The sequence below is a fragment of the Pinus tabuliformis genome, chromosome 2_1 (genome assembly GCF_031772625.1).
Source record: "Pinus tabuliformis cultivar Carrire ecotype Pingquan chromosome 2_1, CPIR1, whole genome shotgun sequence".
NCBI lineage: Eukaryota > Viridiplantae > Streptophyta > Pinopsida > Pinales > Pinaceae > Pinus > Pinus tabuliformis.
Window position 1 is genome coordinate 517093206 of NC_142299.1, and position 25245 is coordinate 517118450.

The 25245-nt window shown below is 40.2% G+C and overlaps 1 protein-coding gene across 3 annotated transcripts in view; it reads left to right on the forward strand.

Annotated features, from left to right (window-relative positions):
• Nucleotides 1-25245, forward strand: part of LOC149201225 (uncharacterized) — a 324845-nt gene that overhangs the window by 10367 nt on the left and 289233 nt on the right. For all 3 annotated transcript variants that reach the window (XM_089399692.1, XM_089399693.1, XM_089399694.1), the window contains 2 exons: nucleotides 17393-17494; nucleotides 17592-17650. In XM_089399692.1, the coding sequence (XP_089255818.1) occupies nucleotides 17393-17494; nucleotides 17592-17650 (161 nt within the window). The remainder of the gene's footprint in view (nucleotides 1-17392; nucleotides 17495-17591; nucleotides 17651-25245) is intronic.

Sequence of the window (25245 nt, forward strand, 5' to 3'; positions counted from 1 at the left end):
TGACCTGCAAGACCAACTTGATCCTTTCCTTCTAAGGACTATAGTTGGACAACCCCTCCAACTTGTCCTCATACTGGAGACCTGCCTGCAACTTCGACATTGTAGTGAGCCCTTCACTTACAATGTGATCAACTCCCTCTCATGCTGTACTTCGCTGCGCACAACTTTGATTTACTTACTTCCAAAGTAGCTCAAACACGCTTTGATACCATTTTGAATTTCCACGACCTTGGGTCTAGGTTAGAGTCTTAAAATCACCAACGCTACCAAACCAAGAATCTCAACCTTAAACTACTTTGCACAACGGAAATATAAAGCAATAAATCACATATGCACAAATATACACACTTTTTAACAAAATTGTACAATATTGTACAATCCCAATCTTCGTTATATTAAAGCAAATATAAATAATACAATAGTCTATGGTATACAAGATACAATGACAAACTTTGTTGCAACTTCGATGTCGTATATTTTCTTGCCGGTCCTTTGCTTCCGTATTGCTCACTAGTAGTGCCTTAGGCCATCAAGGCCATTACACATCGAGACTCCAGGAGGGTTGCCACCTAATATTGATGCATGTCACTTCTGCTGCTTGTACACGGGCTCATAAATTTGCTCTTTGGGTAGGCCTAATTCCCATGCTCCAATCTGCCCTCTAGTAGCCTCTTTCATCCATCAAAGAGCTACTCATAAGGCTGCAAACGTCACCCAATCACGCACCAAACAACGTTCTTCTTGTATGCTGCTCTAGGGCTACTTTGGATAACCAACACATTGCCCTCCAATAAGATCAATGGCCACCAATATTACATTGTCGATTCTGCTCCTAGGAAGACTCTTCACCTCCTTGGAAAGTCCTCCACACGGCACCAACAGGTTGCTAGAAAAACTGATCCAAAACAAGTCAAATCTTTGACTCAATACAAGACACAAATGTTGCTCCAAGTTTGTAGTACTGTTGTCCCTGGTTAGGGCATTGGCACATTGCAACAACCTTTACTGTTTCACCCAAACAACCATTAATTAACTGCGGTCTAGTCAAGGGAGTATGCCCTGATTTCCTGTTGCTTTTCTAGGCTTATACCACCCTCAAACAGGCCAGCGTAGGCACCTTTTTGAGGTGGTATGGCCTTCAACCTATCACAACTATCCTCCTGTACCTACGACCCACACAAAAATAGAGATAACACACCTTAAAGCTGCCCCACAGACCTGTGTTGACCTCTGTTGAAACTCAACTGTCAAGTCAGCGCCTTGGCCCTCTAACAGTAGCTTAGATACCCTTCAACGAACCCTAAAACAGTGCCCAACTGCCTCGCTATCTTTGCCTCTTTGCTGTGTCCTCAACAGAACTTTCAGCTCCCTTGACTGAGTTCTTCTTCACCTTCAATGAGCTTTTGTATTGCACTTTTGGATGGTAAACAACATCACTTCACCCTTTATTTATGTCCAACAAAGGGGCTCCAACGAATAGATGAAGGGACACATCTATTGGCTATACATCTAGCCTACATGACTTGAAAACCAATAATTAATTGTCAACTTCAAAAATTCATTTCTCCACTTCTACAACTCAGAATTCAACGATTCTCGAAGTGTTGGATTCTCCTTTCCTCCCTTTATCGTCACATGCCATCACATATAGAAATGTGCCTCCGGAATTGCCCCAAACATGATTGGGTGCAAAACCCCATACTTGGGTTCCAAGCCCACAAGTGACCCTTGTGGTGCTTTGTCCTCCAAACTCGGAACCCTAGGGCTTGGAATACCTCCCAAGCTACACAAATCAACATGCTAGTGCTACTACTTCTACAGTTGCAATTGGAGATGACAATGAGGAGGAGGAGGAGCCATGGGTTCCCCTGTTTGACTCTGATTCAGAGTCTGAGCTAGATGATGCTAGCTTCACTAGCAGTAGTGAGTAGCACTGGTGACTAGTGATGTTTTACAATTTACTTTTGTCGTAGAGGCCATTTAGAGCCTCCTTGGTTATGTGTTTTTGTTTTGATCTCTATATCATGTATGTATTGGACAGTTCACTGGTTGCCATTTTGATATAATGGATATATTCATGAGCCTACTTTTATCATATGTTGTCTTCTCTCTATATTCTAATGCTTTGTGTTTGGAAACATGAATGAAAATATTCAAAATTATGTTTTTCATAAAAAATAAATATTTAATGTATTTTTTACAATGACCAAGTCATTGAAATCAAACCGGCTAAGTCGATACCGAGTCAGAGTCAGAGTCGACCCTCGGCCAGTTCCGAACCCGAGTTGGACTTTTAAAACATTGGGCCCAAGGCCTTGTAGCACACTTGCCCAAGTTGCCAAAAATTCTCCAATGATTATGCCACCCGAAAATACGAACTTTGAGCCAATTTTCTTTGCAAAACACACCAAGTATTCAGTCCAAAAAATTTAGAGATGAACAAAGAGAAAATAAGGGCCAAGGAAGGCTAGCACTAGGCTCAATAGGGCTAGTGTTTGGCTAGAGAAAACCTAGGAGGCCTCGCGGCTAGGGATTGAGGCTAAGGAAGGGCTAAAAGGGGTCAAAAGGAGGGACAAAATGGAGAGCGAAGGCTTGGAAGGGAGGCCGAGAGGAGGACGAAGGAGACCGAGGGTTGGAGAGGGCTTTAAAGACCATGACAAGCCCCTTAGGGCAGCTGTCTAGGGTCAAGGAGGGGGACTGAGGCCTTCTAAGCCCACGACAAGGCCAAAAAAGGCCTTAAACTTCAACGCAAATCCAAGGGAGGAGGTCAAGGCCCTTAGGGGCTTATGACCAACCTCAATGAGACTAAAAACGATGATGCTGGGGCCACAAAGGCTGATGCAGGGCTAGGAGAGGATGATGCTGGCCCTGGAGAGGGTAGATTCAGCCCCGGGAAGCCCAAAAAATTGAAATGCTTGCTTCAAAAGATTAATTTGCTTAAGATCTGCAATTTTCTTCAGATTTTCTTCAATAGCTGACCTTGTAAAATTTTGGAGGCTAGATCTTGCCCTCAAGGGCCTAGATCTAACTCTAATCCAACTCTTCTCACTTGATTTCACTTGCATAAGTGATTTTATAAATACCCAAAACCCTAATATATACAAAAATCTCAAAACCCCAAAACCCCATTTACAAAATATATTATACAAATTCATTTACAGATGTACAAATATACAATGCTTTAAGAAAAGGAATTTTGAGAAATATTTTTTTTTAAAGATTTTTTGACAAATGGCTAAGTATACTTTAGAAAATAAATGCAAGCTACAACCTTAGTGAAGTTAGATAAACCATAAAAATATTTGAAGTCCAAACAAGGTCAACCTATGTCCACAATTTGTGAACTTGGAGCCCAAGGACTGGGGAACCTACAAACACTATATAATTCTTCACGTATAAACTGCTAGAACAACAATGAATCAGATCATCTAAGATAAGCCCAACGCTTATCAATAGAGTGTTTCTATCATCTACAATGAAATAACTATTTAATTAAAATTTAAATACAATATAGGAATGCTTGTACCCAACACATATTACAAATCAATAAACAATAAACACCATGACCTACACCCTAAAGTCCTTTTTATGATTCAAAAAATGTTCCTAGCAGGATAGTAGCATTGCATCAACTTTTCTGTGGAATTTTCTTAGCCAAACATCAGATGGCTTGAGACACAAATGATGCTTAATTTATAGATAAATCCTCCAGGTGGAAAAATAACAGTTAGTAGGCTTGATCCTCGTCAAAATAATCTTGGCAGTCGAAAAATATTTGATCATCTTTTAATCTCCACTGTTGAAAATATATGTTTTTGAAGAATTTTCGAATTTCTCATTTAACACATTTTTTATTAGCTCAAAAATAATTATTTCGAGCTAATTTCCTTAAAAAATTGACTTTGACTTAACTACCAAGGTCCAAGGGTCAAATTTTCTTGAAATTTCCAATATTTCCTTGTTGGGGGGCCTAAAAAAATTAATTTCTTTGATACCCACGAATTTTTCCACTTGGAAAATTTAATTTCTCTAAGACTCTAAATTTTGACTCTAATTAATTAAATTTCAGTTTTAGAATTTTAATTTATTTTTGCCAAAAAATTTAATTAATTAACACTTGAGGGGATTAATAATTTTTCCCCTATCTAATATTTAGCCATGGTGTCTAAGTATGAGAGACCATGCACTAAAATATTTGTTACATAAGATAATTACAATTCAACCCTCAAAGGGGGAACACCGTTCTGTATAGAGCCTCAAATTACACACCCAATTCTGTGACACAATATGATCTAGTAGACCAAGTCATTTGTAATAAAATAATTTAGCGAACTAGCTTAAATTATTCTCAAACCACTTTTACATAAGACTCATTTAAAACACTATGACTCACCTAAGACTTTGACGAAGAATTTCACCCTAGCTTTGGGGTGAGGTTGGAGGGAAAAACTCTGCCGACCATCCATGTTTAGAAACATAGATGAGTCAGTGAGACGAAAAACCTCCTAGAATGAAACTCTTGCCAAAATAATAGGCTTACCTAGGTTGTTACATACATATACGACCCTACTAACATCATTTACATTATAAATTTGCAGAATAGGTTTACAAAGACTGAATGAACTGATGATTGATGATCTAATCTTTGAAATTTTTTCGGCATATCCGCTTCCTTAGAATTTTGACAAAAAGTGTCCAACAGGGCTTATTTTTAGGTATCCTTGTATGTGTTTTTTGGCAGTAATTCTTTGTGATAGAATCTCCGGTAGGTTTGTGATAGACCTGAGGTATAAACCAGTGAAAGGAGGGCGAGTTTGTGGTGCGTTCTGTGGTAATAAAGTAGGGACAACAAGGAGTGTGGTAGTAATGCGCTATAGTAGCCCTAACCTCGATAAGTTGGAGACAAGCTTCTATAAATGAGTCTTGGACACACTTGTGGAAACCTGTGGAGGAGTCTATCTGCAAGTGTAGAAGGGACTATTAAGGTGTGAAGCTCTATCCAGAATAATGTGGAGTTTGTGGTATATATGATCAGTCTTTGAAAAGTAGATTGGTGTGGATTGTAGGGAATGTGCTTGTCGCAAGTGCAGGAATGCGTTGTAGTAGCCCTAACCTCGATAAGTTGGAGACAAGCTTCTATAAATGAGTCTTGGACACACTTGTGGAAACCTGTGGAGGAGTCTATCTGCAAGTGTAGAAGGGACTATTAAGGTGTGAAGCTCTATCCAAAATAATGTGGAGTTTGTGGTATATATGATCAGTGTTTGAAAAGTAGGTTGGTGTGGATTGTAGGGAATGTGCTTGTCGCAGGTGCAATGAGCTTGTATCCACAGGTTACTCAGACCAAGAGGTGCACACTTGAAGATAAGACAAAATTTTGCAATGGTATTGGTGTTTTATTGAGCTACAGTGGGAAAGGTATAGTGACAAAGACAAAGCACTGTGACAGTAGCAACATCAATAGTGACAATTGCAGACCAATGATTAACATGGTTTGAGTAGGACCAGATGAGCTAAAAACAATTGAAGACAAGGGAAGTGTAGGACAATGACTGTGATCAATCTTGAAGGAGTAAACTTGAGGGTTGCATGGTTGATGACGATTCATTGAAGATTTGAGGACCAAAAGGTTGTTTACAACAAATATAAGAAACAAGCTGATGTTGAGTTGGTGCCCAACTAGGAGATTGGTGTATATTGTGGGTTGTTGCCAACGAATTCTGCTGAGTTGGTGCTCATCTAGGAGATTGTTGTCTCCTATGGGTTGGTGCCCACGAATTCTATTGAGTTAGTGCTCAACTAGGGGATTGGTATCTCTCGTAGGTTGGTGCCTACGAAAGTTATAAGTTGGTGCTTATAGAGGATTGGTGTCCTCACTAGCTAATGTTATAAATTGAAGATCATTTACATGGGTTTCTTCTTCAAGTTTTGAGTTGCACTATTGATCTCTATATTCATATATTATGAATGATTGATTATGTGATGTGAATTCAATTTCAAGATTAAGCAAGTTAAAATTGTTAAAAGTAATGAAATACTGATTCACCCCCATCTCAGCATTTCCAACATAATATCCTATGAGAGGCACTCTTAGGCATATAAGGCCAAGAAAGGGCTTGCTAGATAGGTGTGATCAACAAGGAGCCACAAGCCTTAAAGAATCCCCAAGTTGAAGCATTAATGCTAGAGTAGGGTTTTCCTAGGGAAAAATTGCTTAGGGTTTGTGACATCAACACTAGGGAGGCTATTCCAACTGTGAGAAAGGGGAAGATTTTGATGTTATAAGGTTCAACTAGCAAGAAGAGCCTCAAAACCAGATAAGGACTTGACCTTAGTTGTATTCGGCCGTATGCCCTAGCCTTAGTGGTTTGCCTTGAATCGCATGAAATTTCAGGGCGAAGATTTTATGGCAAAAAATTTTAGGGTTAAAATTTTAGGACTCGAAATTTTAGGGCCAAAATTTTAGGACGAGAAGCAAAAGGATATTTTTGAAGTTTTTGATTTTTGACCATCTATGTGGAACCCAATGCCTACTTCTTAGGTGATGGAGTCTAAGGGAAAAATTACTATGGAGATATTAAACCCTAGAAGGGAGTTGGAGGGAAACACTAGTTTTCCTCTTTCAAAACCCTAGCTATCATGCTATGAGGGGATAAAATCACGAAAAAAGCTCTATAGGAGGTTCTCAAGTGATGTTCAAGATTCTCCAATTAAAACATAAAACATTTTATACCAAAATTCCATATAAAGATATGCAATTGAACAAGAAAGTAGAAAACCCTAGGAAATATATTGCATGCATTAATCATTAAAAGATATTCAACAAAAATACTCAAGATATCCATGAACAATCCTTCATTACCCCAAAGTGATGTCTCCACAACAAGGACTAGTCTTCAATAGCAAAAATATCCACAAAGATCACATCTCCACAAAAGTACCAGGCTACAAGAGCTAGGCCAAAATATCTAAGGAGGCCAAAATAGTCCACAAGTGATGATCGAATGTAAGAATGAGGTGACCTTTATTTATGTGAGGTCTACCTCATCTAATTTTAGCTAATGAAGCCCCTAAACAATTTTGATATTGAATAAACATAAAATAATCCTTGGGTTACAAGCCAACCCACTAGCTCAATGTGAAAATATTCCTAAATAGACCCTCATGTGTGAGTCATAACCATCTAAATGATGATGTCATGCCCTTTTTGGGCTCCAAATGCCATGTTATAGTGAGATGAAGGCTGAAGGTGTCTCCATGTATCATGGTTATCCATCATTTGAGGAATATTCCTCAATTTCGACCTCAAAACAACTTCAACAGTCCCAAATCTAGCTGGGGTGCCCCCATGTCATCTCCATGGGTGTTTAATGGTCAATGTAGTGCTCCTCCTCTCCAATGTTAGGGCTCCATCAGGTGTATTAAGCCCACCCTAGTAATCTCATGGAAGACCATCCTCATTCAGGCTTTGAATCATGGCATGCCCATTAGGTAGTGTCAAGGCCAGCCTGGGGGCATGCTAGGTCCACTGGTTCAGTCATCAAGAATCCTTTGTGCTGGGTCAAAGAGGATCAACGTCGGAGGCTTTTGGGGACTGTTTTTGGGCTATTTCCTTCACGCCTGCGAGAAAACTAGGGTACCTATTGCAACAACTAAGATCGAATTGCAGAAGTCAAGTTATGGCATCATTTGGCATACGTTGCAAGCCAAGTTTCCAAGAGGAAAGGATCATTTCGAGCGAAGGAGAAAAGAGGAATAAATCACCATCTTTCACACACTTGCAAGAGCTAGGGTTTCTACAAAGCTGTTGGGGGTTGAAGTTGCTGGAGAAGCTGCTGGGGTCGAAGTTGCAGAGATTTCTAGGGTCGAAGTTGCTAGATCAAGGAGGAAGGATTGACTTGGTCTTGGAGGGGACTTTGACAAGGGTCCCAGGTCTTGGAATTTGTCATATGAACATTCTATAAGAAGAGAAGAAATCTAGTGGGTTTTCCTCTCAAGAGGAAAGGTTTTGGCCTTGGATGATAGCCTATATCTTGTGTCCTCTTGTCTCATTGATCTTCATTGTTTGATAGCTGTTTGATGATAGAAAACACAATAATAATCAAGTTAAAGAAGAAGCTAATCAAGTTAAGTAGAAAGACATCGCAAGCAGTTATCAAAATAAGAAAAATCACCTAATCTAGTTGCCCTTAGATTTCTCAACATGGTATCAGAGCTAAGGTGACAATTCAAGAAGAGGCAACTTGAAGATCATATCATTGAAGAAGGATACATAAGGGCCGAGCACAAGGAAATCATTGAAGAGGTCTAAGGAGCTTCAAAGAGTACTCATCTCAAAAGATCACATCATCACAAGGAGAAGAAGACCTCAAAGACCCTACCTCCACTCAAAGAAAGAAGGACTACACATTTGAAGCATCTTGAAGTCTCCATATTCTACATTTCTACATCCCAAGGAAGAAAGAAGAAGCATTGCCATCATCATTAAAGAAATCAAGGTGATTTCCCTCTATTTGAAGAAAGGATCACATCTCAAACATATTTGAAGAAAGACATCTCTAGAAGAAGAAGTACTGTCATCATTAAGGAAGCAAACATCATCAATCATCATCAAAATTAAGAAGCTATCAAGTTGAAGATATGATCATCAAAGGAGCATCTTCACTTGACAAGTAAGTATCTTTATATCTATGTTTGATTCTACTATCTAAATGACTCCATTCTGCTAGGAAAGCAATAAATTGGTTGGGTCATCAAATTTCCTTGCGTGGGTTAAGGGTTCAATCTCCAAACCATCACAAGAGGAAGCTCAACACTATCGAAGTATATGAAAGGGGAAATAAGGGCTCAAAGAATCCTCATAGAATTAATCAAGGATTCCCTCATTCCTTATGTAGCAAAATTGGAGAAATCAAAAGAAATCTATGATAAGCTAGTAGAATTGTTCCCTATAAGCATCGTTGGAGAAGATATATCTTTGAGAACTGAGCTATACAAGATGAAGGTATCAAAGGAAGAAGGGATATCCTCATACCTTATGAGGGTGTCACAAATAAGAGACCAACTACAAGAGTTGGGGGAAATAATGTCTGATAGAGAAATGACCACCATCGTGCTCAATGCACTACCTGATGAATGATGCAACTTTGTATAAAGTATCTATGGAAAGAAGGAAGCCACTCCATTCAGTGAACTTTGGTCATTATGTAAGATTGAAGAAACTAGGTTGAAGGCAAAGAGCGATGTTGGATCAAACGAACAAGTTCAAGCATATGCTGCCACGACCAAGAGAAAAGGAAAGTTTGGAAAGTCTGGTCCTCAGAAAAAGAAGAAGATTGATATGTCAAAAATACAATGCTATGAATGTAATGAATATTGGCACTTTGAAAGGAATTGTCCCAAACTCAAAAAGGACAACAAGAAGAGAACAGAAAGAAATGAAGCCCATGTTACCGAAGAAGTGGAAGAATTAGAAAAGGAGACAAAGAAGGACGAAGTGAAAGATCTCTACTATGATTGAGATAATCTCCTTCACTTAGTTCTTTTCAGTTTTATAGAAGATAGCATTCATGATGGGAAGCATCACTAACATCAAGATGCATTAGAGTTGAAATAGAGATGACATTGTCATAGAAGCTTGGAAAGAAAGCTGAAGTAGAAGTCTACATGGTTGTAGCAGTCATCATGATAGAAAGAAAGTAGTTCATGGCATCTCCATTGGAAGCATATAAGGACAACCGATGTAGCTTTATATATGGTTGGAAGAAAGTCATCTAGCATGATAGAAGATAAAGAAAGGTCATCATACATCATCATTGGAAAGGAGCATTTGTAGAATGAGGATCATCGAGATCCTCCAATAGAATCTTTATGAGAAGGGTCACTTGGAAGAAGCAATTGTCTCACAAATAGTCTATATTCCAACTTGTGTGGGATCCACTGGTTAAGAAGGATGATGATATGATGACAAAACTGTGCAGCATGTCAAGTTGGTTGGAGAACTCTCATCTTCAAGGAAGCTGCTGGAAGGAAGTCTAGATGACCAAGAAAAGGAAGAGGCATGGTAATAGATAGATAATGTCATGTCATCATATGATTGTAGATAGTATGGGTTAAGATGCTCTATCTCATGAGCATGATGAAAGAAGAAGAATCTCTTCCATTATAATGATGCATGAAGGCCTGTAGACAATGTGCCTTGAACTCTTCTACATATTGATAAGATGAAATCAACATAATATGACCTCATATGGAATGTGCGGTAGTAGATAATCATGGTTCCTATGTTGAAAGAACCATGTAAAGAAGATCTCGAGGAAAACAATATGTGAAGAAAGGAAGAAGAGTTCGTGAAAGATGCAACTATAGTCACGTAAGATAAGACGAGTGATCAACATCCAATAACTAGAGGAATTAGCTATGACATCTCCATGAAGAAGGTATAAAGACACTGATAAAATCTGAAAAAGAAGAAGGCCCTTGATATTGAATGTCTTGGAGATGGAGTCACTCATGTGCAGGATGTTGATGTTGCATAACACTGATGTCATGACGAAAGGCCATCATAAAAAGGTAATTTTGATTTGATGTTCATTTTATGTTTGAAATCATCTGGATCGGTTGAAACAGGGCTACCAAGAGAGAGTTGTAGATGTCACCTACAACTAGTACTCATGTGATTGGATGGAAGATCCTGAAAGAAATGTGACTTGGAAGAGGTAGCCGTACGAAGAAAAGCCAAATGTGGACTAGAAGATCACTTTTCGATGAAGAGAAAGATGACATGACTATTGGTTCAACCCTATGGTTCATTGAAGGAAAGTGATGGATGGTCGATGCCCTACGAAGAAGATCTAGAAGATGAAGGGTCCATGATGAAAAAGTTGAAGTTCATGACATCGAAAGGAGGATCCCTACATGAAGTTGATAATACCACGATTCTCACCAAAGAGTAGAGCGTTGTTGTTGGGAACAAGTCCCTAGTTAAGAGGGAGCTTGGGCAAGTCCCTGGTTAAGAGGGAGCTTGAGTATATTCCTTTAATAGGAACAAGTATACCCTCCCTAGTTGAGAGGGAGAGATAGACACATTATTCTTGTCTTTATGTTATGAAGAAAGAATGCAAGATTGGGTAAGCATCTGAGATTGATTCTGATAGTATTTGAGGATGTGGTATGGCATCTAATAGGCAAGAGTAGTCGAAGAGGAAATACCTTGAGGATGTGTTATTCCAAGACAGGAATTGTCCTAAAAGGACATACCCTTTGAACACCCAGGTGGGGCATGTGCCTTGAGAGACAATGATAAGGAATAATTCGAAACGATCAAGAAATGATTTGGATTGATCCATTAAGGGATTAATGGCTGAAAATTCAAAGTCATTAGATTCAAGTGAAATTAGCGCCATCGCGTAGCGCTCAGGAAAACGATTCCAACACAACTTGAATGGCAAAATCCGACTACATATGAAGAAGTTATGCAAAGTCAAAGCTTTTAGGGCAAACTCCAAAAGGTCAAAGTCAACTGATCAAAGTCAAAGGGTCAACACATGGTTCTAGAGGTCAAAGTCAACACTTGGTTCCAGATCATGGTTCCACAACTAAGGGTGTCAGGATGCCACATGGCATCACTAGATGGTGCCAAGTGGCAGACAATGATTGGAGCAAATGGACCAATATGATGTTGATAATTGGTGTTGACTAGGTGGCAATTGGCCCTAACACAGGGTAACATGTGGCTTGTCTCGATTGATCAAAAGTTTGTTAACTGGATCGACAAACCGGACGGGATTTGATCCCAAGACCTTCGCATTACAAATCTGACACCTTCCATTGGGCTACGTTAGTGGCATGTTAAATAACCTCCGTCGATTATATTTATTGTGGTTATGATATGGATTGGCATAAAAAAAGGTGGAGCCCGCCATTGTTGGCGGCTCTACCATATCTAACTCCGCCATAGTTATCAACTCATCTCTATTCTTCGCCATAACTATCCAAACTCTGCCATACCTCTGCTATATCATAACAAATGCAATGGTGGAAGGGTGTTAACGTACAAACGTGGTACATGGTGTTAAAAATGGCGCCAAAGTATTTTTAATATAACATATGTTATATGTTGTGCATTAAAATGCTAACCTAATATATGGTGGAATGGTTCAAAAGTTACATGGGAGGATAATATGGAGGGATAAGGATATGTGGGAGTGGAATGTGGATATGGTGATAAACCATATCACATAAAAAAATATTTTTATTATATGCATTGAATCGTATCACACCACCACGGCAAAAAGGTCGAGATTTGACCCCTCGACTTCTCGTTTTTTTGTTATAAAATTTCGTGATTACACTACAATAGGTACAAGTTATATTTTCATGCAGCAAGAGGAGTGTTTATGCAGGCAGTGACAGACCATCGAGACAACCAAACTTTGAAGAGACATTTCGGGAAAACTAGGAAGCCTTTTTCAAATCCGAAAGTTGCTACAGGATCCAGAGACAGAGCATGACACAACAAAGTTAGTTTGGATTGTAGTTAAAGCATTTTATATGTACTTTGATGGATTTTGAAAACTTTGAATAAAAAGGCCTCCCATTAAAGACCGGGCTTGAAGAGGTGGGCTTTAAGATAGCTGAACTTTGTTATCAACTTGCTGGTGTCATTTTCTCTTATGTGTTTGGTTATTGCTCTTTATTTGCCGCTAATTTTTCTTTCATGTTGCCCATGTCTTTTAAATTGAGCTTTGTTTAACAATGATTTTAAATACATGCAAACACTTTTTAAAATGTTAATGAACCAGTATCAATTTCGATCGGGATTTCAAATCAATTGGGATCAGAGCGGTTATTGATAGTTTGGTTTAAGTGTGCATGATCACCAGGTGAAGGAGCATTTATCAAAGTAGACATGGCTAAAGGCTTGAAACAAGGAAGGATGCAAAATTTGGAGAACATTTACCACAACCTTCAACTGGAAAATGCAGGGCTCAAGAAACTACTCAAAGCTGCAAAAGACGGGAAGCGAACATTGCGTCTTGAGTTGGAAAAGGCCAAGAAAGAGCATGTTGGAGAAAATTTTGCTGTACCTCGCGTAATCAGAAATGATGAGATGTGTGTACATTCAGAGAATACGTCATATGTGCCAGCCACTGAAGATGAGATTGGGGATGCCTCCTATGCGCCAACCATGCAAGAAGATCGGCAAGAATCTTCGTCTGGTAGTAAGGCATGCGAGATGTCAGGTCAAAGAATGCACACAAAATCTTCATGACATGTATGTGCCAGAGACGATCATCCAAGGTATAATAAAGTTAATTGTTCCAACATTCCTTTTGCTTTTAGGAAGATTGGCGATGTGAAAAGTTTATGGCATAGAAAGCCGTGCACTTTTTGTGGGTTGTCTAACCATTGCGTTGCCAAGTGTTAGAAGAGAAGAACTTTGTACATGAAGATGATGGCCATGAGGAAGGAGGCAAAGTATGAAGAGAGTATTTCAAGTTTTCATGACGAGAAGAAAGATCTGAGATGATCTTGCTTGTACTGCAAGAAAGATGGTCATGACAGAGAACACTGCTGGAAGCTACACCCTGAACAAAAGCCTAAGCAGTTCGAAGATCAAAAAAGGAAGCGAAAGGTCAAGTAGGAAGTGGGTCGAACAACACAACAGAATCATGTACCTGAGTCCGAACACGAGACTCGTATTTTAGAAGTGGGAATGAGAAGTGAAAGCTTCCCACTCATGTCTGCGAAAGTGAGCAAAGAAGCTGATTTGAAGCAAGAAAGCGAGATGGTGGCCACAGGTAGATCTGACCATGCTATGCTTCAGGAGATAGCAACATTGTGACATGAGGTGTTGTTGTGCAGACTTGGCAAGAAGGGTAAACAGATTGGTTTGTTTACATTAGCATCTTTGTTCTTATTATTGCTATTGATGTGTTGTACATGGGTTATGGCGAAAGAAATAGAAACAGAAAGATGTGGAAACATGTAGACAACTAACAATGTGTTTTCAGTTGTGATGGTGGTTTTACAACTGATTGTGATGAGACAAGTGCACAGGACAAAATGGCTTGGTGATACAGGACAGGTGGAGGAACATTGTCTTCACGTCAAAACCAAGTAAAGCCTTTTGGTGGTCCAAAAGGTCTTAGTGGGGAGGAATGATTAGGAATAATCCGAAATGATCAAGAAATGATCCGGATTGATCCAAAAGGGATTAATGGCCAAAAATTCAAAGTCATTGGATTAAAGTGAAATCAATGCCATTGCGTAGATCTCAGAAAAATGATCCCAACGCAATTTGAATGGGCAAAATCTGACTTCGTATGATGAAGTTATGCAAAGTCAAAGTATTCAGGGCAACCTCTAAAAAGTCAAAGTCAATTGGTCAAAGTCAAAGGGTCAACACATGGTTCCAGAGGTCAAAGTCAATGCATGGTTCCACATCTCGGGATTTTGCGTTGCCATGTGGCATCACCAGATGGCACCAAGTGGCAGACAACGATTGTAGTAGATGGACCAATATGATGTTGACAAGTGGTGCTGATTGGGTGACAATTGGCCCTACCAGAGGGCAACACGCGACTTGTCTTGGTTGGTCAAAAGTTTGTTAAGTGGACCAACGGATCGGACGGGATTCGATCCCAAGACCTTTGCATTACAAATCCCACGCCTTACCATTGGGCTACGTTAGTGGCTTGTTAAATAACCTCCGTCGTTTATATTTATTGTGGTTACGGTATGGATTGGCATGAAAAAAGGTGGAGCCCGCCATTGTTGGCGGCTTCGCCATATCTAACTCCGCCATACATATCTATTCGCCATAGTTATCAACCCATATGTATTCTCTGCCATAACTATCCAAACTTCGCCATACCTCTGCTATATCATGACAAATGCAATGGTGGATGGGTATTAACATATAAATGTGGCACAAGGTGTTAAAAAGGGCGTTAAAATCTTTTTAATATATCATATGTTATATGATGTGCATTAAAATGCCAACGTAATATATGGTTTAATGGTTCAAATGTTACGTGGGAGGATAATATGGAGGGATAAGGATACATGGGAGTGAAATGTGGATATGGTGATAAACAATATCACGTAAAAAAAGATTTTTATTATATGCATTGAATCGTATCACACCACCATGGCGGGGAGGTCAAGATTTGACCCCCTGACCTCGTTTTTTGTTATAAAATTTTGCCATTGCACCACAAGAGGTACAAGTTGTATTTTAATGCAGCAAGAGGAGTGTTTATGTAGGTAGTGATAGACTAGCGAGACAACTAAATTTTGGAGAGACATTCCGAGCAAATCAGGGAGCCTTTTCCAAATCCGAAAGTTGCTATAGCATCCATAGACAGAGCAGGACACAATAGAGTCAATTTGGATTGTAGTTAAAGAATTTTTATATGTACTTTTGATGGATTTTGAAAACTTTGGATAAAAAGGCCTCCCCATTAAAGACCAGGCCCGAAGAGGTAGGCTTGAAGATAGCCGAACTCCGTTATCAATGTGTTGGTGTCATTTTCTCTTATGTGTTTGGTTATTGCTCTTTATTTGCTGCTAATTTTCCTTACAAGTTGCTTATGTCTTTTAAATTGATCTTTGTTTTAACGGTGATTTTAAATACATTCAAACACTTTTTAAAAAGTTAATGAACTAGTATCAATTTAGATTGTGATTTCGGATCAGACAATGCTGATGGTGTCTATCAGTCATTTGTGTCGCCAACACTGTGCTCTGATCTTGTGGAGAGATAGAGCTGTTAGTCAAGGCCTTGCTTTGTGACAATGCTGGTTGGTATAATGAGATGCAATGAGATAAGTTGAATTAATAGCTTATGAGATGGCTTGCCAATCCGACTCTTATGAGAATTATTTAGTTTGAGAATAACCAAGTACCTTGTATGAATTATGAATACCTCCCTAGTTAAGAGGGAGTGTTGAAATATGTAAATAGGTTCGGTTTTCATAATGACATATGTAATCATGATTTTATGTATTTGATGTAAATAAGAAAAATAATTTTATTATTGTCATTCTTGATGCATGGGCTTCATGCTCAATGTTATTTTGTTTAGGTCAAGCACCCATTGAGTGCTTTTAGGGCTTGTCATTAAGTCAATAAGTCAATTGGGTCATTGTCATGTATGGAAGACCCTTTTGGGCATGTTGTATATTGTCAAGAAAAATTTAAAGTGTCAAATAGACCCTCCAAGACCTTGTCAATAAGCAAAGATCAAGTCGGCCTCCAAACAACGATTTGACCTAGAAGAGAAGCCTATATATTAGAGATTTCGACCTCACTTGAAGCACACACACTCACTCACACAAGATTCAATCAAGCAAGAAAAAGAGACCAAAAAGGTGCAAAGAAGTGGAGGTCTAGAAGAGTAAGAAGAAAGCAAAATTTTGGGACTGTTTTTGGGCTATTTCCTTCACATGTGTGAGAAAACTAGAGCACCTATTGCAGCAGTTAAGACTGAATTGCAGAAGTCAAGTTAGGGCATCAATTGGTATACTTTGCAAGCCGAGTTTCCAAGAGGAAAGTATCAATTCAAGCGAAGGAGAGAAGAGGAAGAAATCACCATCTTTCCCACACCCGCAAGAGCTAGGGTTTTTGCAGAAAAAGCTGCTGGGGGTCGAAGTTGCTGGAGAAGCTGTTGGGGTCGAAGTTGCAGAAACTGCTGCGGTTGAAGTTGCAGGGATTGTTGGGGTCGAAGTTGCTAGAGAAGTTGCAGGATCAAGGGGGAAGGGTTGACTTGGTCTTGGAGGGGACTTTGACAAGGGTCCTAGGTCTTGGAATTCGTCATACGAACATTCTATAAGAAGAGAAGAATTCTGGTGGGTTTTCCTCTCAAGAGGAGAGGTTTTGGCCCTGGCTGATAGCCTATATCTTGTGTCCTCTTGCCTCATTGATCTTCATTGTTTGGTAGCTGTTTGATGTTAGAAAACACAATAGTAATCAAGTTAAAGAAAAAGCTAATCAAGTTAAGTAAAAAGACATCACAAGCAGTTATCAAAGTAAGAGAAATCACCTAATCTAGCTGCCCCTAGATTTCTCAACACATTTTGCAAATCGAACAGTATATTTATATTTTTTTATTCTGGTGGTTTACTAGCCATATCCATATCCTGACTTTTAAAAACTCTGTTGGATTCATATCTGTATACTGTTATCTTGGGGATTGTACAACAACTGCTTATCTAGCTTCATGCACTGGACTCACTAGGGCTCTACCTGAAGTTCTCCTTGTTTTGAGCAATGGCATACCTTTCAGTTTCCACAACCACAGTGAAAATGATTCATGCAAATGTTGCAAACTTGTTTTAATGTAACTTATTTTAGGTGTCTCAGTCATTTCTCTTGTTCTTAATTCCAGATATGCAGCTGGAGATTCTGAAAACTGAACTTACTCATGTGCAAGCTGACAGCATAAGAGCTTCCCAGGAAATTGAAAATCTGGCTGCAAAAGTTGCAAAAGGTTTGTTTATTCAAATATTAATTCATGCTTATAATCTAGTGCCTTATAGCTGTTAATGTGTCTGGATTCTTGATATTCGTTTTCATTTCAACTGCAGATGCCAATTACCTTGAAGACGAGTTGTTAAATTTGGAGACATACCTGAAGTTTTTAGACGTGAGTACGTTGACCTGATATACTTTAACATGAATTAAAAAGTACATTTTACAACAATTTTTGATATCCTGAATGTATGAGTTCAGGCGTATTGTTAAAAAAAAGATTTTATACAGCATATGGTGGCTTCAAGTTTCAGGGAAGAACACTGCTCATTGACATCTTTGAGATTCTTTGATGAATTTTTCCTGTTTAATGTGTTGATGCATTTCTGTTGGTAAATAGAGGCTTAAACACAGTCTCTGTGTTTTTTTGTTCGCAGCCATTGTACATTAACAAGCTGGAAAATGACCTAGGAGCTACGATGATTATATCTAACTTGAATATTACTAACTATTCGTCCTCACGATTTAAAAGCTTCCTAGGATGCATTGAGAACATTGAAAGATTATACAAGTTTAGGAATCACATATATAAAATCTATCAAGTATATTGCAGGGTTTCTATTATGTCAAATAAAGCTTATATTGAATCTCAGGCCATTTGCATCGTAATGTTTTTCTTCCATGGATGCCATTTGTTTTGGACTACCAATACAAATTATCCGCTGTCTCAAATTCAATGCTTATTCAATATGCAAAGATTACATTGGATATAAGGAGATAGAGCGGAGATTGAAACAAACCTAAATTTGAGGTTATGCATTTGGCACATACCTCAAGATTTATCTCCTGAATATGGAACTTACATGATTCACAATATCTTGGAACTTTTGATATAATTAGCTCATGCTACTTTACTTTCAGGTTAGCTTGTATAAAACCATGGTACTATGCTTATGGTTTATTTAGTTTTCAAGGTTTTGAAATGAATGTCAATATCAGATGAAATAATTAGTGCTTGCAATAAACCCTCGAAGATTTGTACCCTAATAGACTAAAAATGTATCTGTTTGAATTTACCTCTCAAGCTAGCAGGCTATTCTTCACAGGAGGTCAGCTTTTTCAATGCCTAGGAGAAGGGCACACACCTGGGTTACCATCTTTATACCTGTTTTTGAGGTAGTTACACCAGTAATGGGGGTGTTTAATTACACCAGCAGTGAGGGTGAACTTTTTGAGAGACTTCCACTTTTTTCACTCACAGAAGAGGAGTGTTCACGCTCAAAGAGGTCCTCAACCTATCTTTTGCACTATTTTCAAGGTAAAGGGAGGTTATCTTGATGAGTGCTCTAATTCTATGGAGTTGAACCCTCCATGATGTCTTGTTTAATGTTTACTTCAAGGGGCATCCTGCATCTAAGGGTGGATGTGTTGATTTTCTAGTGCAATTAAGACTAGTATAGTTTTTTCAAAATTGATAACTACTTCGAATGATACAATTTGTCTTCTTATAGAATTCCAATCATTAAGCAGTTATACATGAAAAAATTCAACCATTCACTTTCTACAATAGAGCAATAGAGATAAAAGTAAACAGTGAACAAGAGACGAGACAAGAGACACTAGATATTAGGCTCACAGCCAGGGCAAAACCCACAAGGGGAAAACCCAACCAGTCTTTCCTTATGAGAGACAGAATTCAGTTCATCAATAGTACATCAGAATATTCCAACAAGATTCCAAAAGTCTGACCTCAAAATATCCAAGTAAAAACTAGTCAACGAAGAGAAAAAGTCAATCTTGGTCAAAGTTTGATCTGCAACAATAGGGACGGATTTTGGCCTGTGGAAGCTCTGAACAGGAGGGCTGAAATTCAGTCAACCTCAGTCAATAAGTCTGTTGCAATTTTTGGTCAAATGCCTTTGTCAAGCTTGCGGTCAACCCAAGTCAACGAGCCAAAACTAGGATGGAATCTCGCTCAAATCAAGTCAACAAGTCTCTGCAATCTTCGGCCTTCCAAGACAGTCAAAATTTCGGTCAAACAGATGCAAACTAGCCCAAGTCAACGCTGGTCAAACGTTGGAAAAGAAGTTGGTCAACGCAGATAGAAAAAGACTCCTTGACTACTTCAGACATGTTGATGAACCTCTGCAATTTCAGATCGAATTGTTTTGTGATGAGATAGTGTCAAATGAAGTCCAATGAGCCTCTATTTATATGTGATTTTGGAGTTGGCTTTTCTCACATGTGGGGCCGAATTGTCCTTCTCAGGTTGACTTGGTCAAACATAAAACTTCGAAGTTCCTCTATTAATTTGTCAATGAAAATACCGAACATAGGTACCCAATTTTTCAGCACTCCCTCTTAGCTAGGGAGGTACTTTTCATTCTTTCTCAAGATCAATCTCCCCAACCAATTAATAGGTCTCACGGCCCACACCCTAAGGGGGAGATCACAAGTACACTTCTTTCTCTCTATCCATATCAATCTCTCCGATTAATCCATAGGTCTCTTGGTCCACAACCTAAGGGAGAGATCAATAGTCTCATCATAAGGAAAGATACACAACATCCAACACATCCCAAAAGCCACAACCCCATGGCATTCAGGTCAGTGCCGTACTGATTAGTGGGATCAATCAATGAGGCCAAACCAATCATACATGATACATCTCCCTGACCAATCCATAGGTCTCTTAGCCCACAGCCTAAGCAAGGAAACTCGAGATCAATCGCCCTCACCAATCCATAGGTCTCCCAGTCACTGCCTAAGGGAGAGATCACACAATCAGTGTCCCCGACCAGATTGGTCTCTTGGTAAAATCATAAGGGATCATTCTATGCCTCAGAACCAAGCTCTCTAACCAGACTCACTGGCCTTCTGGTCAGTTGACCTAAGGGAGTGAAAATCTTCTCGGCCAATCCATAGGTCTCTCGGCCACAGCCTAAGGAAGATTGTCCATCATATGAAGTTGTGCGTTCAATGCTCCCTCTCTCTTAGAGGGTTCTTAACAACACCAAGTTGTTCTTCAACTCCCCTCTGGACAATATTCCGGATGTAATGATACTTGATCACAATGTGCTTTGACTTGTCGTGGAACACCGGCTTCTCAGAAAGCTTCACACAACTTTGATTATCACAATATATAATGGTCGATTCCAGCACTTGATCAAACAAACCAACAAACAATTTTCGAAGCCACACAACTTCACAATAGGCTGAACATGCAACTATATACTCAGCTTCAGCTGTACTCAGAGCAACAAAAGTTTGCTTTCTACTAGACCATGAAATCATAGCAAAGCCCAAGCCAAAACAAAATCCAGAAGTGCTCTTCCTATCATTCGAGCTTCCTGCCCAATCAACATCAGTATATCCATGCAACTGCCATTCTCCATGAGAAGCATATCTCAGACCATATTCAACGGTACCACGCAAATATCTTAGAATGTGTTTCACTGCAACCCAATGCACATGTTGGGGCTCAACCAAGAATTGGCTTAACATGTTCACAACATAACGAATATCAAGCTTGGTGTTCACAAGATAATTCAATGAGCCAATCAATTTGCATTACATAGAGAAATGAATCAAATCAGAATCACATTCCCGGGTTTTCTTCAAATTCGTTACCATCATGCCAAATCTTTGAAGGATCATAATAATGTACTTTCCTTACCAACAAATATTCCATCAAGTTTTTGCCAAATTTCCAATCCCAAATAGTAGTGCATGTTGAAATTTCTAAGTATGACATGTTAGAAATCCCTACTGCATTATCTGGTTTATTTCCCCTACTTGTTTATTCCATTACCAAGTTATTTATACATATAATTACTGAAATAAACACAAATGCAGCCTTAACTCATATACAGATCATCAAATGAAATGCTGAAACAAACACACAAGGGACACCATTATTTTTGGACAATCGTCCCCATAAAAACCCAATGCAGGAAAACCAGTGCAACAGTGCCAAAATTACTCACCCAACAGAGATTGTTACATGACAGTAATACCTCTTCTCGGAGACATATATTTAGCCTCTCAGCTCTACTCTGCCCCACGAAAATCCTTCCGGCGCTTCCTCTTGGCTTTGCGTCAGCCCTGCTAGCCTCAGCGTAGCTCCTGAACCCTCTGCGACAACCTTTTGACTCTCTGTGTCAACTCTTTGGCCCTTTGCATCACCCACGCAGGCCGTTCAGCTTCTGTGCAGTCCCTAGTTGCCTCTATGTGGCTCTTGCTGTCTCTGCATAGCTTTAGCTGCCTCTACGTCAGCCTCTTCAGTCATTGTGCTGACCCTCTAGCACTATCTCTACCTCTCTGTTATGTACTCACTGCCCCTCACTGTAACAGATCACTTGTTCGAATTTTCTTAGCAAGCCCCGCTCTAGAAAATCGAACTGACTGATCAATCTTGGTGTATCTCCAACTGACCCTCAAGCCTCCTCTTATACTTTTCCTGTTGAGTCTTCAATGACCGAGATTAAGTCTCTAATCAACGGCTAAGATTAGATTTGGCTTGATCCATGTCATTTAGAACATTCTCACCTAGTTTTATATTAATACCTATTAATATTTTAATTTTCCTAAGTTTAGATTTATGAACCCCATTAAAAATATTAATTATTTTAATATCTCTCTAATCGGGTGGAATTTCCCCAAACCATTTCTGGGTCTTGGAGATCTTATGTGACTTAGCCTCTCCACCAATTTTCATGGCTAGAGCACATCCGATGCTACCCCAAATCAACACTCCCTCTTAGCGAGGAATGTGCTCTAGTAGTGCTCCACCATTGAATATCACACGGATCCTTCCGCACCGGTACCTGTGCTAATGCTTGGCCTGCTGCCTCACATCATCCGCACTACTGCTTCCTGTACTGCTTCCACTGACACTGCTACATCTGTACTGCAACTCTCCCTCAATATGCTGTCCATAGCATTGCCACTGCTAACTGCTGCACTATAACTCAGTTACTGAGAAGTAAGTAACTGATCTACCCAAATACTGACATCCTTGTTAGTCCGAAAGCCTCCTAATGTTGGAGTTACCTCTGTTGCTATCTTGTGCTCCTTCCGCTGCCTCTGCGTTGCTGCAAACACCTATGTGCCTCTCGCACTGCTGCAACCTCCACTGTGCTTCTCGCACTGCTGCAAACACCTTTGTGCCTCTCGCACTACTGCAACCGCCACTGCATTGCTACAGACCTTTGCACTCTAGCATTGCCTTGTCGCTCCATTGCATCTTGCTTCTTTCTGACATCTGTGATCCTGCTACTGTCGTTAAGGGCTCCCGTAGCCGGATATGATCCAAGAGTTTGGGTACCTCAAGGATCCTGCCCTCCTTTTGTAGTCTTCTCGACTACAGCTCTATGTCTCCCCACCTCTTCTCTAGAGGTGCATGAGCACTCATGGCACAGTCGTCATCAGTCTCGACTTCTTTCTCTGCCTTGGAGTCAGAAGCCTCTCCCTTGTTCTTCTTCTTGGGACACTGGGATGCATAATGACCCAACTCCCCACAATGGAAGCACTTCACCTTGGACATATCCTTCTTTTTCCTCTTCCCTTGTTGTACTGCAGATGCTAGAGCCACATCCTCCTCCTCCTCTTTCTTGATTCGACTTCCCTTCCCACTAGTCCTCTCCTTGGTCAACCGTCTCATCTCTTCTTGGCGAAGAGCTGCCCACATCTCTTCCCATCCTGGAAGAGTAGCTCTGTCCGAAATGCCTTGGACAAATGTCTCCCACTCCTCGGAGACTGCATTCAGAGCGGTCCTCACTATGAACTCGTGATCTGGCATGGCCCCTCTGGAAGTAAGTTGGTCACGAATCTCTTGCACTCTGAGGAGGAATAGATCTATCTTCTCCCCCTTCTGCACCTGATACGTCCGTCGCTGATTTTCCAATAGCACTTCCGTTGCACGGAAGTGCCCTGATACAAGGTTGTCAAAGTATCCCACATCTCCTTTGCTGTGTTCTTTTCAGCAATATGTGGTACGACATTATCCTTGATCCCATCAAGGATTATGCACTTTGCCCTTGCCATTGCATCCTCATACTTCTCATTATCAGCTAGGTCGACTGGGATAACCACGGTTCTCAAGGCGAAGCCCTTGATGCGATGTCTATCTAGGACTGCCAGGATCCTGGCCTTCCAGATGACAAAGTTGGAAGCCCCGTCCAACCTGTCCTGATCCCTTAGTCCGTTCACTGCCATCTCCGCTCCTCTACTGGACAGTTACGATTTCCCTCTTGGAAATCCCCCTCTAAGTCTTGATTTCCCTACTGGAAATCTTCCTGCCAAATGTCGAACCGCTCCTCTCTAATCCTCCTTGCAATTGCAACTCGGATCTGGATTTCTTGGCTAGAAATCCGCCAAGGTAGCGAGTCCCTCTACCTTGTTTCTATCCCGTAGGTATTGTTCTGCTTTGACAGAAACATCAACTCACCAACTTCCCAACCACAATCTGCCCACAGCTCCCTAGGCTTCGACCACTGAAGAAACCGAGCCTTCCATCTTTGCGCAATCCCAACAAAGGCTGAATCACTCCTCTGGCCAACTGCGTCAAGCCTACCTTGTTGAGTAGGATGACGTGGCTATTCGTGAGCCTCTTCTGCCTCTCTCTGCCTCTGCGCTGGCCCTCTCTTTGGTTCGAAATGATGACGCAGGCTCTCTGCGTCGCTCCTTCTTTGCTGCCTTCTGCTTAGGAGCAGCTCTGTCTCTCGGGACAACTGCTACTGCTGCAAATTTCTGATATTGCTGATGCCTTTAGTCCTCCTGTGATCTGCAACGCTTTGATACCATGTTGAAATTTCTAAGTCTGACACGTTAGAAATCCCTAGTGCATTATCTGGTTTATTTCCCCTACTTGTTTATTCCATTAACAAGATATTTATACATATAAATATTGAAATAAACACAAATGCAGCCTTAACTCATATACAAATCATCAATTGAAATATTGAAACAAACACACAAGGGACTCCGTTATTTTTGGACAATCGTCCTCAGAAAAACCCAACGCGGGAAAACCGATGCATCTGTTCTAAGGGTTTTATTATTATGCAGATTCTTGATTACAACCAGGGTGCCGAAATGGCTCACCCAACAAAGATTGTTACACGACAATAATACCTCTTCTCAGAGACAGATATTCAGCCTCTTAGCTCTAGTCTGCCCCATGAAAATCCTTCCGGCGCTTCCTCTTGGCTCTGTGTCAGCCCTGCTAGCCTCAACGTAGCTCCTGAACCCTCTGCGTCAACCTTCTGACTCTCTGCGTCAACTCTCTGGCCCTCTGCGTCACCCACGTAGGCCCCTCAGCCTCTGCGCAATCCCTAGCCGCCTTTGCGTGGCTCTTGCTGCCTCTGCGTTAGCCTCTTCAGTCACAGTGCTGACCCTCTGGCACTATCCCTGCCTCTCTGCTATGTACTCACTGCCCCTTACTGCAACAGATCACTTGTTCGAATTTTCTCAGCAAGCCCCGCTCCAGAAAATCGACTAAGATTAGATTTGGCTTGATCCATGTCATTTAGAACATTCTCACCCAGTTTTATATTAATACCCATTAATATTTTAATTTTCCAAATTTTAGACTTAGGAACCCTATTAAAAATATTAATTATTTTAATATATCTCTAACCGGGTGGAATTTCCCCAAACCATTTTTGGGTCTTGGAAATCTTATTTACCTTAGCCTCTCCACCAATTTCCATGGCTAGAGCACATCCGATGCTACCCCAAATCAACAACGCATGAGACCAAGGTCCTTCA